This window comes from Canis lupus, chromosome 32 (genome assembly GCF_011100685.1).
Source record: "Canis lupus familiaris isolate Mischka breed German Shepherd chromosome 32, alternate assembly UU_Cfam_GSD_1.0, whole genome shotgun sequence".
Lineage (NCBI taxonomy): Eukaryota > Metazoa > Chordata > Mammalia > Carnivora > Canidae > Canis > Canis lupus.
In genome coordinates this window covers 28,938,448-28,956,637 of record NC_049253.1, presented here as the reverse complement: position 1 = coordinate 28,956,637, position 18,190 = coordinate 28,938,448, and the positions used below count along the sequence as shown (strand labels likewise).

Sequence of the window (18,190 nt, the reverse complement as noted above, 5' to 3'; positions counted from 1 at the left end):
GACACATAGATCAATGGAATAGAATAGAGTCTAGAAATAAACCCCATGCTTATACACTCAATTAGGCAGCTGCAATACAAAAGAATGACTTTCTTACCATATAAAAAAGATACACTCAAAGTGGATTACTTATACGCAGAACTAGAAATCATAAAAATCGTAAAAAACATAGGTAGTAGGCTCTTAGACATGAGTCTTAGCAATATTTTTTGGATCCGTCTCCTTAGGCAAAGGCAACAAAAGCAAAAATAAACAAGTAGGACTACATTAAACTAAAAAAGCTTTTGCACAGAGAAGGAAACCAGTAAAACAAAAGGTACCTGCTGAATGGGAGAAGATATGGGCAAATAATACATCTATTAAGGGGTTAATATCCAAAATTATAAAGAACTCACATAGCTCAATATAAAAATTCAATTAAAAAGTGGGCAGATATCCTAAATAGACATTTCTCCAAGGAAGAAATACAAATGGCCAACAGACACATGCAAAGATGCTCAATATCAACTCATCATTGGGGAAATGCAAATCACAATCACAGTGAGATATCATCTCATACCTGTTGGAATGGCTAGTACCAAAAAAAAAAAAAAAAATCAAACAAACCAAACACAAAGAACCCTAAACAACTCCCAAAACAAAAACCCAAGAAACAGCAATTGTTGGCAAGGATATGGAGAAGAGAGAGCACTGACACAATGTTGGTGGGAACAAAATGATAAAGCCACAATGGAAAACAGTATGGAGGTTCCTCAAAAAATTAAAAATAGAAATACATGATCCAGCAATTCCACTTCTGGGTATTTACTTGAAAGAAAATGAAAACACTGATTTGAAAATATATATCCATCATTATATTCACTGCAGCATTATTTATAATAGCAAAGTATGGAAGCAACCTTAGTGTCCATCAATAGATGAATGGATAAAGATGTGGTGTATATACACAATGGAATATTACTCAGCCATGAAATCTTGCCATTTCCAGTAACATGGATGCACCTAGAAGGTATTATGCTAAGTGAAATAAATCATACAAAGAAAACAAATATCATATGATTTCACTTATATGTGAAATCTAAAAGAAGCAAAGCAAATAAAATAAAAAAGAAATAGACTCATAGAACAATCTGGAGATTGCCAGGGTAGGAAGAGGAATAAAAAGAACACACCTCCAGTTATAAAATAAGTAAGACATGGAGATACAATGTACAGCATAGGGAATATAGTTAATAATATGTAGCAACTTTGTATGGGGACCGGTGGTAGCTAGATTATGGTGATGACTTCATAATGTATATACATGTTGAATCACTATGTTGTACACCTAAAACTAATATAATATTGTATGTCAAGTACACTTTAATTAAAAAAATAATGAATTGTTAGCATCTTCCAATGTTGGGCAATTAGGGTTTTTTTTTTTTTTTTTTTTTTTGTATTGTTTGGCTTTGGTATCCTTATGAATGCTTCCCTCTGCTTACTCCTACATAGATGATGTAGGTCTTGTGGCAGTTGGCAGTTTGTCCTCAGCCACTTTGTTTGAAGTTTGTGGGTATAACCTGTCATGTAGTGTTGTAACCCATCTCCAAAATGGCCTCATCATTTCCTCTGTTCCCTGTACATTCATTCTGATCCTCACATCAAAATGCAGAGATTTTTTTTTCTCCTGCTGAGTCTGGGATGGCCCTGTGACTGTGACCATAGAATGTAGACAGTGACATTTGGGGCAGCTCTTGGCCCCCAGCCACCATATGAAAAGGCCAAGCCACAAAAAGAGGCCATATAAAGAACTGAAGTGTTCAGAATAACTGTATCAGCTGAACTCCCAGACAACAACCATGTAAGAGAGCTATCTTGACTATTCTATTCCAATGGAGTCCCCAGATTACTGCAGCCTCGGCTATAATAAAATTATTGTTTTAAGACATAAAGTATTGGAATGTTTTTTACTGTAACAATGGGTAACTACAATATTTACATTTGCTATAAATGTTGTCCATCGTTTTTAGCTGTTATTACTTAGTTGCACTCTTTTTAAAGATTTATTTATTTGAGGGAGAGAGTGAGTGAGAGAGCAGCACGTGCATGTGAGTGGGGGGAGATGCAAAAGGGGATGGAGAGGGAATCTCAACTAAACTTCCTGCTGAGCACGGAGCCCACATGTGGCTCCATCTCAAGACCCTGAGATCATGATCTGAGCTGAAATCAAGAGGTGGATGCTTGAATGACTGAGCCACTTAGGTGCCCCTAGTTGCGCTATTTTTATGTAAGGATTTAGAGAGAGATTCTAAAATAATGTCCTGTGACATCTTCCACCAAAACTTTCCTAGAATCCACTCTGCATAAGATTAAAAGATTCCTCTATGAGAGACCTCAGTCAAAAACCTATAAAACCACCTGGCAGTGTAATTGAGAACCAGAACAGAACATCAGGAATGTGTAGCTCCTCATATGAACCCCAGGTTTTCTGATAAACCTTATACAGAAGTAGACTCCTTTCTCTTCATTTTGCCCCCTCCCCCTCACTGCAGTTCACACTGAATAAGTTAAAAATCCATATAGTTTATATTTGTCTTCTGAATAAAGCTGGGTACCCCAGTTCTCTAAAACCAGGTGCATAGGAGTATCTATTAAAAATTCCAACAATAATAAATGCATTCAAAAAAGAGTGAGTCATATAGGTATTGCACAAACTAATAAATTGGCCCATTTTAAAGTCAATCTTTTCAGATATTCATAAAAGTATTTGTTGAATGCTTATTATGATTCAGGAACCTGGGTATTACAGTCCTGGGTATATACCAGTAAACAAAGCAAACATCCCCACTCTCCAGGAAGTTAAATTCTGGTAATATAGTCTTTATTTTTTAACGGAGGGGGAGGGGCAGAGGGAGAGGTAGAAGGTCTTCAGCATGGTTCCATCCACAGCATGGAGCCCAAGGTGGGGCTCAATTCCACAACCCTGAGATCATGACCTGACCCAAAATCAAAAGTCAGATGCTTAAGCAACTGAGGCACCTAGGCACCCCTGATGTTCTTCAACCAGTTACTCAGTGGTCATTCTTTTATTACTTGATCATGCTCCTTAGGAGATGCCACCTCACTTCTGGCTCCCTACAATCTTCAGTACACTCCCTCAAGAACCCTGGCAAAGACTATGTTATCTGTTTCATTACATTTTCAGGGATGGCAGAGAGTCTTTTGGAAATTGGTTTCTCTGTATGCCACCCAACTAAGCTTCCCCTTAATCCAATTCTGATTTCAAAGAGTCACCAGAGTTAAATCCAAAATATGGCAAGCAGTTGGAAGCAATAATGGAGTGTTAGATTTAAATTATTTTTTGGTTAAAAACAAAAGTTACTTAGGGTGGTGCTTTAATATTTCCAATCACCACAGAATTCTGTAAGTAATACTTCATTAGATTACTAAGAATTTTAGAACTTTGTGTGTATATGGGGGTAGGGAGATTGAGAGGAAAAGGAGATAAATAGTAGAGGTTGTTAAAAGATGAGAAGGGAAAGGATAAAAGCTCATATTCTCAACACTACAATTTAGGCAAATCTAGTATTTTAGGAGGTTCTTCATGTACAACCCGGAAATGTACATTAACAGGAAACTTGCTACCCACTCCTTGACTCTCCTTTTCCCATCCATGTGTCTGCTGGGATCTATCAGTGGGTGGAAGACAGTGTCATTGTTTATAATGCTCATAAGCCTGCATGGATGTGAATGACATATATTTAGAAATCAAAATAAAGCTTTAGGAAGATCTTCAATTTAATGGAAACTAGTCTAGTCATTTGAGAACCACAAGAGCTTTTTAGGGAAAATCTGCCTCTGCAAGTTGGAGGAAGTGTGGGTGTACTGGAGTCCCGGTGACACCTTGTGATGTCAGTCACCCCCAGCCTGAGGTTGATTGGCTATGAAGAGCTGAAGTAGAGTTTAAATTCCTGCATCATCAGAGGAGTGAACATCAGAACATCAACACAAGAGTGGCTTCACTGGGCATAAATTTCCTCTCTGAGAACTTCCTTCCGCCTCATTGTTGAGACTTCTGAGGAAAAGTCTTTGTGAACTGAAGAGGGTAAGAAATTTTCATTAAAAAAAATTTTTTTTAAATGACTTCTGCTACGTTTGGAGAAAATTAAACATGTACACATGTTGAGAGGTATTATGCCATGCAGAGAAAGATGGAGAGAGCTAAACCTTGGGTTAAAATGATTCCCATTTTTGTGCCTGTTGTTTATGCTACAGCAAATAATGATATTGAAATGACATGTTAAGTCAATAGAGCCAGATGTTTTTCTCAGCACTACTTATTAGATCTCTGCATAGTACTCCTGAAAGGGAAAGTTTACTGAACAGGAGGCAGATGGAAAGTCATTTTGAAGGTTAGCTTTAATTAGCAAAACAAATAAAACTTTTACATTTAATTTTCACAGATATGGTGATGTTCATAGCCTACAAAACATTATGAAAGAATCTAAACTAGACCGGCAGGACTTCTAAAATATGGTCTTATAAATTAAAAACCATTTAATGCTATTCATCTAGATAGTATCCTAATATTCATTATGAACTGAATAACTGAAAGAAGATGCTAAGACCATTGAAAGAAACCAAAGATGTGATAATTACAGTGCTTTTCTATCATTTATTCATGCTAGCATGATGCCTCACAAACAGAATTCAATAAAATGTTGAACATAACTGTCTTTTAAAAACACTTTCTAGTATCGAAGACTAAAAAATATATATACTTCAATCTGTATGCATTTCTATTTGTTGCATTAATTCCACTTCATCTGTATCAGAAGTGTCTGTCTTCCATAACAGAAAATGGGAATTGTGTTCAGGTAATGCATTCTCTATGACATCTAGAAAATCCCATGTGTAATAGTAATACTTCAATCTGTCTTCTTTAGGAGTACTAACTTCTAGTGAACCATAACTTTCTGTGTACCTGGGGGTCAAACAGACTATCCTACTTTGATGTGGTTGGTTAAAATGTATGAACAATTTTCTGAAGGCATTAGTCACTTACCTACCCCAAAATGGTAATGTGGATCAATGTGCCTCAGATGCTTAGAGGCCTTCCAAATCTATGTTGAATTTTAGGGCACCTTGGAGTTATTTTACTGTGGTTGAAGGCATAAGATGTGGGATTGATTATAACTGACGTAAGACAAGTATAATAGGAATGATTGGATACTTCTATTGCCTTATTTGTTTGGTGTTCTGAATTCCTCATAGAATTCATATCCTGGCCAAGTACCATTTTATTTTCAAAGACTAATAATGAAATAATTCCTAGCTAATGGAAGTTCTCGTTGGTTGGGTTTGGATAATTTTACTTTTGTAAGACTAGCTAATTATCATTATTACACACTATTGTATACTCAGCACCTAGAGCAGTGCCTGGCTCACAGGATATTATCAATAGTATTTCTTGATTGCTAATGGATGGATATATTGTTTATTGTATTATTGAAGCTAACAATACTAAGTCAAAAATAAGCAAATTCAACATAATAAATTGAGCCTATGATTTTCAATTTTTTATTTCCTTCATTTGATGTACCTTTTTCATCTCGGTTTACATAAAAGAAACTATATACTTTATAAGTGAATCTTAACTTGGAGGAAATTTCAGAACAAGTTTCCTTTCTTGAAAGCACAAAGAATTTCTGGCTATACTTGAGAGTAGCCAGAGAGGGACTGTAGTTCCCTACTCCAGATCTCAAACATTATGAGAAAAAAATGAAAAAGGTTGAAAATCTCTTAGATACATTGCCCTTCAAGCAGATGGAACACAAGTAGAGGTTATTGATTTCCTTTTGTCACATGCTTTCATTGTAGGATGACAGCATGTACAATGTAGAAATGACATTTATTAAGCACCAAAAAAGAACCTGAGGTTCTGGACTTGTCTCTTTCAGGCTTGTAGCTATTTTGCTAATTAATTACTCGGGAATAGGGTTACTGCATAACTGCTTCTACCCTTTTCAGGATGGTAGCTAAAAAGTTTATGAAAGTTTGCAGCTCTCATTTGGAATACACTTCACAAAAGCTTTCTGCTCTGGTCACTCCTTCAGGTCTTCATTCTCTTATGAAGGCTAACATGTACATGTAAAAATTTTAATAAAACTTTCATGCTCTTCTCCTGTTAACATGACTATGTCAGTTTAATTCTAATACATGTATACATATTTTATATTCTATAAAAATATTAATTGAGAGCCTAATATAGGGTTTAAGATCTGACTTCCTTTAATGCTTGATGGCAGACTATATTCTATGAGAGGCAAATTTAGCTCTTTCAGGACCCCAAGGTGTCTTTTATTTTTGTTTGGGAAATTACTGCTGTAGGTTAGGGTGCTAAATGTTATTTCTAGAAGCACAAGTAAGTTACTGCATCTCTCTTATGTTTCATAATATTTCATTCACATCCCTAAGAAACTTGGAAGCACACATTTCCTTTGTAAAAAGTCCAACATTCATTAGTGTAGTGCATCATTTAATTTTTTTTGTTATTTAGATAAAAGAGAAGCAAAAAACTAAAACAAGACAAAAAAACAAGAGGAGAACTCAGTATTTACTGGCCTTGTATTGAGTCTGGGATACTGCTAGCTTTCAGTACATCATGAGATTATCACCCTATTCAAATTTCACTTTGAAAATTAAAAACAGCCTAATTTTCCTTTGACCCATGACACCTAAAACCATAGGCATGTAATTATTTTGAGAGTATCATATTTAGGGGAAACTTTCCTTTCCTTAAGAAATGAATTTAAGAACTTAAAGCAAAAAGTTTTGATTATGGGAACTAAGGGAAATAGAGGGGAGGAAAATTTTTCTTCTGCTCTTGTAGCATCTCCATTTGGCCTAAGAATTAAACTGACATAGCCATGTTAACAGGAGAAGAGCATGAAAGTTTTATTAAAATTTTTACATGTACATGTTAGCCTTCATAAGAGAATGAAGACCTGAAGGAGTGACCAGAGCAGAAAGCTTTTCTACCTTTTAGATAAAGAAACAATACTTCTGTGAAGAACTGACAAGACAAAGGGGTTTAGGTTGGGGCAGTAAATTGTAGGGAAGTGATTGGGAAGATAGAATTAGTTTAACAAGGTTTGTTTGTACAGATTTCTCTCAGCCTTGACCCTTCATCTTTGAGGATGAGATGTCTTCCCTCCTCTGAGTACACCTTTCACATGAGAGTTTCCTGTTTTTAGAAAGAAAAACGGAGGATCATAGATCTTTCTTGCATCTGCTGTTTCTCAAGGGCCTTTAGCTCAAAATAATTTTATTTGAAAGAGGCATATTTTGGGATGTAAGATATTCTGGTTTCTTTCAGAAGCAATATCTTTTTGAATTAGGCTTGTTTTAGATGTAGTTGAGAATTTTTATGTTTTCTCTGTTAATATAGGCAGATGTGAAAAAGAAGATATCAAAATATAAGGACTTATATGAACTATGCTGAATTAGAATAAAGAAAATACAAATGAAGAATAAACTGTTGAAGTGGGATAATGTCGATGATATAAAATGAGAAGATCTATGGACTATTTGAGTTGTATCAACATAGAAATGTGGAACATTCTTAGTCTTCTTAGGAATTCTACTGTTTTCTTGAATAAATTAAAAAATAAGATTAAATGACTTTTGATGCCATGTTGCAGGCACTATTCAGCATATTCAGACATTAGTGAGCTATGTATTCTTATTTTCTAGATCAGCGGTTAAAATCATTTGGAGCACCTTAAAAACCAAAGTGAAGTCTGAAATAAACTTGCAGGATTTTCCACAAAATGTATGGAAGTCCATGTGACAAACTGGTTAGGGCAGCCACAGGGCTTACAAGTGGAGGGCAAATAATTTTCCGTTTAAATCATTTCAACAACTTTTTATATTAGCATGTAGTACATCTATTTTTAGATATAGAACAAGTTGTTTTTCAAATCACCAGTTCTTGAAGTGTGAAATGAAACCACCATCCAGGAAAATACAGTTTGATTTGGCATGTTTCACTCAGTGTGATTCACAAGTATATCCCAAACCTCTAATCTTCCTGAGATCCTTCAGTAACACAAATGACATTTAAAAGGATTTAGCATAATCTATCTATAATGCATGACCAATTGTAGCACAGTAGACATTAAGAGTTTTCTGGAATTGTAATATGAAGCCTGCCATAGTACACTTCTTTAAGAAAAAAATTTTAAAATCAGTCTATTTTATCTAAATGTTATTATGAAGTTATAAATGTGACTGAGAAGCAATTTGTGTGTGTGTGTGTGTGTGTGTGTAGACAAATGTTGATGACCATCAATGGTATCATTAAATTTTGTTTTATGTGTATATTTGCCAGGTTGCTATGCCATACTAAGGTGCATAATTATCATAAAAGTGAATGGTCAGAAATTTCTCTATTTTTCTTTCTTTAGTTTTTCCTCTATTTAACATATTTTATGTATTAGGGAAGAAGTGTTTATAGGCATCCTCATTGAAATGTTTCCAATTTATCTCTTAATCTCTTAGAAGTAAGATTTCTTTTTAATTTGTTTATTGAGATATAATTCAATACATACTTTACATACTCGAAGTGTACAGTTAAATAATTTTTAGCCACTGCACAAAGTTGTGCAATCTTCACCTAAATCAATTTTAGAACATTTTCACCACCTCCAAAATTCACCCCTTAACTGGCACTCCCAAACTCCCATCTCTTCCAGCCCTGGGCACTTACCTACTTTCTCTCTAGATTTGCCTGTTTTGGACAATTCATGTAAGTGGAATCATACAATATGTGGTCTTTGTGTCTGGCTTCTTTCCCTCAGTATAATGTCTTCAGGGTTTCTCTACTTTGTAGCCATGTATCAGTATTTCATTCCTTTTTATGATTGAATGATATTCCATTGTATGGATATAGTACCTTTTATTTATTCATTAGTTGATGGACATTTGGATGAGTTGTGCTTTTTAATAGAAGAAACTGTTAAAAAGTTAAAGCTCCTATATTTCTTTAGCACAGAGGAAAACATCTTCTGTTCTTCATCACAGGTAAAGGTGTCAGACCCGGCTATGAAGACCAGCATCCTGCTTATGTTCCTTTGGGGGTTGTCCTGTGCACTCCCAGTAAGTATCAGAATAAGGATATATGAAATAAACCTTTTATATCCCAAATTCCACAATTTTCACTGACTATAAGCCAAGTTGGCTGTATACGTTCTGGTCAGATGAAAATAGTAGTTTCTTAGAAAGCTGTTTTCTTTACAACATCATCCGAGTTATTTCTTACTCTATTTATTCATATAGCTATGATTCTCATTTTTCTTCATCACCAGTGGTTCTGAAAGTGCCATCCCCCAACTTGCAGCATCAGCATCAGCTAGGATTTTGTTAGAAATGTAAATTCTTGGGTCCTACCTCAGACCTACTGAGCAGGACTTTCTAGGGATGGGGCAATCTGTGGTTTAAAAGGCTTCTAGCTGGGCAGCCCGGGTGGCTCAGTGGTTTAGCGCCTGCCTTCAGCCCAGGGCCTGATCCTGGGGACCTGGGATCGAGTCCCACATCGGGCTTTCTGCATGGAGCCTGCTTCTCCCTCTGCCTGTGTCTCTGCCACTCTTTCTCTCTGTGTCTCTTATGAATAAATAAATAAGATCTTTTAAAAAGTAAAATAAAAGGCTTCCAGCTGATTCTGATTCATGCTAAAATTGACTACCACTGCTCCTAAGTATGTATAGTGCTAATAGCTATTGCCTTGGAATTTTCTCTGTGGGCTAATCATGTGTACTAAATTTTCTAGGTAGCCAGGTATCAAAATACTGAATCTGAGAGCTCTGAAGAATGGAAGGTGAGTAGAAATAAAGTTTTAAAAAATATTTTTAATTTAATATATTATTAGTATAACCAATTTGGCTCTGCTGCAAATGTTGAAACTGTTAATGATTTAATGAACACATTAATAACCTAAGATATAGGTAGTAAGGGCTATAATTTGTAGTTCATGTGAAAAAATTTAGTTCGCATAATGCTTCAACTTCAACTTAATAGTATAATTTGGTGAGGAGGCATTTTTTCCCTTTAGGTTTACTTTCATAATGGATGTGCACAGTAGAAGGGGATGAATGACAGTGAACCAAGAATGTTATTAAAGGATTAGGACTAAAATCTGTTTTACTAGGAGATGTCTGGTAGGCAGGAGGTCAAGTCCTGGAAAGTGAAAAAAGACAGAAGGAGAGGATATTAGAGTCTGTGGAATAATTGTTAGTGTTGACTCTGAATAACTCAATAGTGATTAATTCTCAAGAACTCAAGAACCATTGCCAGGCTGTTCTATGTGCTTTACATGAGAACACTGAGACATAGAGAATAACCTAGTCTGTCTCGGTTACATAATTAAGAAGTGTTAAAGCCAGACTTTAAACCCAGGTCACTCTGGCTCCAGAATCCACATTCTCTATCAGGGTGTTATAACCTTTTTAGGAAGGGGTTAAGTCTAAGAGGGCAACAGGTTCTCAAGATTGAAACTACAAGTAAGGCTTAAAATTTTATGCTAAGTCAGAGTGTTTTGGTAATGACCTTGTTACCTGCTGGCTTTTGCATATGATACAGCTTGGGAACAACATTATTAGTGGTTGCCAGATAATGTCAAGGCTTGAGATGAGGTTCTGCTCCTGCCTGTGGATGGAATTGGCACTGCAGGATTTCTTATATGAACTTGCATCAGAGATGTCCTTAGGCTGGTTAATTGAAAAGCAGCCACTATAGATCCTGTCTTTCATTCAACCATAGACTCTAAGAGTACCACAAATATGTTAGGTTCTCACGTTTAGCTTTGGCATGAGAAAAATACCAATGTCTTGTTCCCTTCCATCCCTTAATTCCAAATGATAACTGACAGAGTTATTTCTGAAGGTCTGCCATTGTGCCTGCCTGTAGTGTCACAGGGCAAAGACTTAAAGTGATTATAGCTCTTTCCTCTGGGAACATACTGCTGCCTAGCACTGCTGAGAGGCTTGTTGAAGACATGTTGATAGCAGCTCCTTCCTGCTTTACTCTCTGCATCTTCACACCCATAGCTTAGCAGGGATTTGGGGATTTTGCTGTGCTCAAGAGGAAGAGGAATTGTAGATGCAGAGAAGGCACCAGAGGTGGCTCAGGCAATCTTAGAGTTATTAGATCAAAAAAAGTGAAATAAATCAGAACTATGCCTAATTAGTTTCGGGCTTATTTTGTGTGTGTGTGTGTGTGTGTGTGTGTGTGTGATCTTATGTGATTCAAGAAAGGTATAATGGCCTTCTCAATTCAATTTTATCTACCACTGAATTTTATAAAGAGGTATTTTCAAAATGGATTCTTTTCTTTTTTTTTAATATTTTATTTATTTATTCATGATAGAGAGAGAGGCAGAGACACAGGCAGAGGAAGAAGCAGGCTCCACGCAGGGAGCCCGAAGTGGGACTTGATCCCCGGTCTCCAGGATCACGCCCTGGGCCAAAGGCAGACACTAAACCACTGAGCCACCCAGGGATCCCTCAAAATGGATTATTTCTTTAGTTTTATCATATTGAACAGTTCTCAAAATGTTTCCAATTTCATCCTCACAGCAACTCTGTGGAGTATGCGCAGTGGTTACTAATATTCTTATTGACATTGGAAAGGTGAAGTGGATTGCCCAGATTCACATAGAGTGACCAAACATCACAGTTTATCCAAGACTTAGGGTTTTCCTGGAACATGCGAATTTCAGCACTAAAACCAAGACAGTTGATTTTCAGGGCTAAAACCAAAACCAAGGGGCAGCCCTGGTGGCTCAGCGGTTTGGTGCCTGCCTTCGGCCTGGGGTGTGATCCTGGGGACCCGGGATTGAGTCCCATGTCGGGCTCCCTGCACGGAGCCTGCTTCTCCCTCTGTGTCTCTGCCTCTATCTCTCTTCTCTGTGTCTCTCGTGAATAAATAAATAAAATCTTTAAAAAAAAAAAACAAAAACAAAAACAAAGAGCTAATTGAGACTTAAACCTGGGTTCTAAATTCCAATGCTGTTTTTTTTTCCTATGTTACATTTTGTTTAGGTTGTATAAACAACCAGCTTCAAAGAAAGTATATTTTTCTCTGAGTGAAGTATCAGAAACCCAAAAATCCTTTAGGTCTGTTAGATCACAGATCTTTCCAGGCCATCAGTCCATCTCACTCTCTCTTTTTAGCCATTTCACCATAAAAATGTCATCATTACTCGTGTAAATATAAAATATATATCAAGAAACTAAAAACAAATCATCTAAAATTATTTTAAATATCTGCAAGATATCCATCTGTGAAGGAGTAACTTATTTTCATTCTTTTTTTTTACAGGGTCACTTGGCTCAGACGCCAACACCACCTTTGGTAACTATCTCATTCATTTTTCTGTCCTGGACATCTTATACAGTAAATTTACTTTAACACTCTTCTCATCACTTTAGGCCATTTGGACAGCAGTAAATCCAAACCACAAGCAATTGATGTATATATCGTGTATTTTTCTTTCCTTGGTAATTACTAAAAGGGAAAACAAACAACTTTTTTTTCTTTCCTTTTAGGAGAACAGTGAGTCATCGGAAGAAAGTAAAGTTAGCTCAGAGGAACAGGTAATTAAACAGACCTTTCTTAACTTTTCAGGCTACTTAGGAATTGAAGGAAATGATGTTAGATTAAATTACCTGCAACCAGCCTAAATGTAATACTTGCTAACCATTGGTTATGCTAGCTAAATCATCCCAAAAAGTAAGAAGAGAAAAATGAGTGGGAGAGTTCAGATGTGGACGTGCTGTTCATTCCATATTTATCACTGGGGCCGGATTGGTAGACACTGTAGCCCCAAATGTCCTCTAGTTAAAAAGAATACACACACACACACACACACACACACACACACACACATACACGGTCATAGACTATGTTAGACAAATAATAGCTCATTTATCATTCTAAAATGTTGCTTTTACAATTAGAGTGGTTCAGATCAGGCAGAGAAAACTTTATGGTTAACAAGAAGTACCTGCTAGGCCTATGTACCTCCTCCATGTTAAGGATCTTGATGGAGGAGGGAACAGGAAAGCCCTGAAGAAACTTTAATGAAACAGCTCCTTTAATAATGATTTGTCTTTAAAATAGTCTCAGTGGTGACCCAGGTAATGAGAAAAGCTGGCTTATAATTATATTCCTGTTAATAAAAAACTGGCTTTCATTCTCTTATGTATGCACTCTTTTTTATTCATTTTCCTAAAACTAAATGCCATTACTTTCTTGACTGTCCTATCATTTTAACCAAACTCAAACCCTTGGGGCTCCAGAGATCCAGGAATCACATTTCTCACTGAAGCTTTGATCCATGTTGTATTCTATACTTAACAAGTTGGAAGATGAATTATTAGTCTTTTTCACTATTTACTAAAGGTTTGTCTGAGGAACATTCTAGAAATTTATAAGCATAGATTTGGGGTATGTTTTCTGGAGATGTTTGATTTATTGCTTCAATATTCTCTGAGGTCTCAAATGAGAGTAATTGTACCTGCTGAGAAGGATGCAATATATGCCTATTGAGGTATGGGGAGCTAAAAAGATGCTTAGTTCCAGCATACCAGTGTAAACTCTAGCAATGGGAAGAGATGTCATCATTCTGTACTCTCAACTGGAAAGTCAAACATTGATCTATAGGGACAAGTGGAAAAATAAAAACAAACTTGGCAAGAATGCTCAGCTTCTTGGTAAAGAGAGCAGATTTTTCCAGAGCATAATGAATGAAGACTCACTTATCTTTCCTTATCTGTGTAGAGCATCCAATTGTTTGACTTATGAGGATAATCTCTCTGAACTCACACTTAAAACTAAGCTTCCCTATAGTCCTACAAGTTGCAGTCTTCTAGCTAAGCCTTCTACAGGCAACCCTCTGCCTATGTGAATGAGGTGTAAATATGGTTTGGGTGAGATGTATATGTTACCACAATATGTTACTTTCATTTTAGCTAAAGGTTTCATTCTACTGCCCTAGTACATCCCTCCCCCAACCCTGCCCACCAGAGGAAAAAAATTGGGGGCGCTTGGGTGGCTCAGATGTTGAAGGCATCTGCCTTCAGCTGGGGTCGTGATCCCTGGGATCCTGGGACGGAGTCATGTATCGGGCTCCCTGCTCTGTGGGGAGGCTGCTTCTCCCTGTGCTTCTGCCTCTCTTTTTGTCTCTCATGAATAAATAAAATCTTAAAAAGAAGAGAAAAGAAAAAAATATTTGAGTCATTTCAAAATTCACCCAATATTTTTTAAAACTAAAAGCCAAACAATTTGATGAGTATTTCAAACTATCTCTTTAAACATACAAAAAAAAAAAAAAATCTCTGATAGTTTCATTCTAGGAATCAGACTTACAATATAATTTGAGTTTCATAAATATGATTTCTATAGAGCTTTTTTAAAAAAAGATTTATTTATTTTTTTATTTATGAAAGAGAGAGAGAGAGAGAGACTGGCAGAGGGAGAGGGAAAGCAGACTCCCTGCTGAGTAGGAAGCCTGATGCAGGGCTCAAGCCCAGGACCCTGGGATCATGACCTGAGCCAAAGGCAGACATTTAACCAACTGAGCCACCCAGGTACCCCTCTATATAACTTTTTAAGAAAGTTTCTGTAGCACTGAGTAAATTGTGCCTATACAAAATGGAATGACTTGAGTTACAACTCCTCTTCCTTCCTTCTTTAACCCTGGCAGAGATGTTATTGAGCAGTAAAACTGATCATGGATTAGAAGGAGAGACATAAGAAAAAAGTAGGAAAGCCCAGATAACACCCTCTATATCAGCCCCTGGAGTACTGACCATGTTTGTTAACCCCAAACTCCAGGCAAATGAAGACTCCAGTGACAGTGCTGAATCTGAGGACAGCCTTGATGATCATCAATATATGCATAGACCAGCTGGTGGCCTCTCTAGGAGTGGAGGAAAAGAAGGAGATGATAAAGATGATGATGAAGATGACAGTGGTGATGACACTTTTGGAGATGATGACAATGGCCCAGGACCTGAAGAAAGACAAGGAGGAAAATCCAGACTCAAAAGTAATGAAGACTCAGCTGACTCCACACAATCCAGGGAAGATAGTCCCTCACTAGGGGAAGATAGTGCCCAAGATACCACCAGTGAGAGCAGGGACCTTGACAATGAGGATGAGATGAACAGCAGTCCTGAGAGAGGTGACTCTGTTCAAGAGAGTGAGAGTAAGGAACACTGGGTAGGAGGTGGCAGTGAAGGGGATAGTAGCCATGGGGATGGCTCTGAGTTTGGTGATGAAGAAATGCAGAATGATGATCCAGATACTATCAGGAATGAGAGAGGCAACTCCAGAATGAATAGTGCCAGTGTCAAATCAGAAGAATCAAAAGGAAACAGCGATGAGCAAGCAAGCACTCAGGATTCCGGTGACAGCCAATCAATGGAGTATCCCAGGAGGAAAATTTTCAGAAAATCCCGCATTTCTGAAGAAGATGACATAGGTGAGCTTGATGATAGCAACACAATGGAAGAAGTCAAGAGTGACTCAACAGAAAACGCCAACTCCAAAGAAACTGGCCTCAGCCAATCCAGGGAAAACAGTGAGAGTGAATCTGTAGAAGAGAGTGAGGAGAATCAGTCCCAAGAAGACAGTCAAAATATACAAGACCCCAGTAGTGAGTCTAGTCAAGAGGTCGATCTCCCATCTCAAGAAAATAGTAGTGAATCTCAGGAAGAGGTAGTGACTGAGTCCAGGGGTGACAACCCAGATAACACCACCAGCCACTCAGATCAGGAAGATAGTGACTCCAGTGAAGAGAACAGCTTGAATAAACCCTCCAGTTCAGAAAGTGAATCCACAGAGGAGCAGGCTGACAGTGAATCCAACGAAAGCCTCAGATCCTCAGAGGAAAGCCCAGAGTCCACTGAGGAAAACAGTTCTAGCCAGGACGGACCTTCAGTCTCACAGTGCCTCAGCAGAGAGCCAGAGTGAAGAAAGCCAGTCTGAGCAGGACAGCCAGTCTGAGGAAGATGATGCCAGTGATTCTCAGGACAGCAGCAAATTAAAAGAAGACAGCAACTCAACTGAGAGCAAATCAAGCAGTGAGGAAGAGGGCCAGTCAAAAAACACTGAGATAGAAAGCAGAAAATTAATAGTTGACACTTATCACAACAAACCCATTGGGGATCAAGATGACAATGACTGCCAAGATGGCTATTAAAATCAGCTTTCCTACGAAGTGGCTCTCACCTATAGGAGGCTTGGGGGTTGGAGAATAGAGAAATAATTACAACTATAATTTATTGATGTTTTTTTATCAGAAGGACAACAAGAGGCCATTTCTTCCTGAAAGGAAATGCTGGATATATTTGTTTCTAGGGTGTCACCAATTTATAGGGGTTTAAATACTGTCAGATGACACCAGAACACACTCAATGAGACTGGAAGCAAGGAAAGATGTGCATTATAGTTTCACAACTGAAATAGTTACTAACTCATTAACATTACAGTTACTGAGGTTCTATTATGTACCAGGCACTGTGCTAGGTGCTGGGATATAAAGAAGCTTAAGGCTTGTTTCTTGCTCCTGAGGAGCTTATAGATGGTTAAATAAAGTTAAAAAGCTAAACAGGGATACATATGAGAGAAACAAGAATTATTACAATGCAGTGTGGTAAGTGCCATAAGAGGTATGAACAAAATATATGGAAGCACAGAAGATGGGACCAATTTTGTCCTGCATAAATCAAGGAGGACTTCCCAGCAGAAAAGACAATAGAGTTGGAGCACTGCATAAGATTTCTCCATTGAAGACAAGAGAATTCTATTCATTCTTGGGATAAGCAATAGTGAATCCTATATGATAAAAATATTTAGTTTTTGAAAGCGTTTTCAAATTATGGCACAGTGAGGTATTTTGAAAAACAAAACTTGGTTTTCAAACACCCTTTTTGATGTTTTCTGTGGAACTCCCATGAACACTGCCTCACGCACCACTGGAGATATGATACGGAAGACTGGGTGGGGGTGGGTAGTAGAAAGAAATCTCTCTTTAAATAGATAACTTTTAGCTTTATTTTTTTTTCCCAAAATCAGTCTATGTGCATGCTAGAAAAACTATTCTCTGAGTCCTTTACATACGTTGCACATAGTAGAATTCTGTTTATAGAATTCAATTGATTTTTGCCAAATATCTTTTGAAATGTTACCTCAACATAAAAAATGTTTTGTAATAAAGATAATAATATCTAGAAGAAGTATGTGCTTATTTTTATAATAATATTATTATGAAATATCTGTATTAAATAACCTTTCCTTTAAAACCTTAAAGAATAGTTTCCTTTCTTCCATTAAAAGATGTTCTTAAATTATTCATGAAAATTTTGTTTATAATTCAGGTAGCATTCTGATAAAATTACTTTATGTGTTGCTTACGCTATTTCACTAAATATACCTGTTATAGATAAGGAAAAAAGAAAATGAAGCAGGCTCTCAACATTGCTTAAGGCCTTGCCAAAAGTTACAGCTCTTGGCTTTAACAATAGTTCTTGCTGGTCTCTCAGACTGTCATTTGTGTAAACTCTGGAATCTATAGGGAAACATATTCCTTACATTTTTAATTCTTTGTGAGAAACTATTGCACCTCAGCACTTTTACTTTTCAAATTTGTTTTTAGCCACCATTCTACAGCCACCACTGTAGAGTACATCAGAATTCCCCTACAAATTTATTAAGAGAATCAGGAAAATTTTCATTCATTCATATTTTTATTTTTATTTTTTGAGAGAGAGTGCAGCATGTGCATTGTGTGTGAGTGCTTGAGGTGAGGGAAGAGCAAAGGGAGAGGGAGAGAGAGAATCCCAATGCAGAGCCCAAAGTGGGGCTCTATATCATGACCTTGAGATCATGACCTGAGCCAAAATCAAGAGTCAGAAGCTGAAGCTTAACCGATTGAGCCACCCAGGCACCCCCAGGAAGATTTTCAGTCTGATCCTTCCCATCCTTCTCACAGTTCCATTCCCTCACAATGTCAAAGCTGTCGTCACTTGGAGAATAAATATATGGTATATGATCCTACCCCTTGAGATTTTAATTTAGTAGGTCTAAAGTGAAACCCCAAATTCTCTATTTTTAGAAGGATCCCAGGAGATTCTGATGTAGCCCA

The 18,190-nt window shown here is 37.1% G+C and overlaps 1 protein-coding gene across 1 annotated transcript; it reads left to right on the top strand.

Annotated features, from left to right (window-relative positions):
* Nucleotides 1-4,029: 4,029 nt before the first annotated feature.
* On the top strand, nt 4,030-17,282 carry DMP1 (dentin matrix acidic phosphoprotein 1). Its single transcript, XM_038582186.1, is given in 7 exon segments — nt 4,030-4,087; nt 9,067-9,141; nt 9,812-9,859; nt 12,361-12,393; nt 12,588-12,635; nt 14,878-15,978; nt 15,980-17,282. Coding segments are annotated over 6 exon segments (1,551 nt in total). The 5' UTR covers nt 4,030-4,087; nt 9,067-9,087; the 3' UTR covers nt 16,247-17,282.
* Nucleotides 17,283-18,190: the final 908 nt, after the last annotated feature.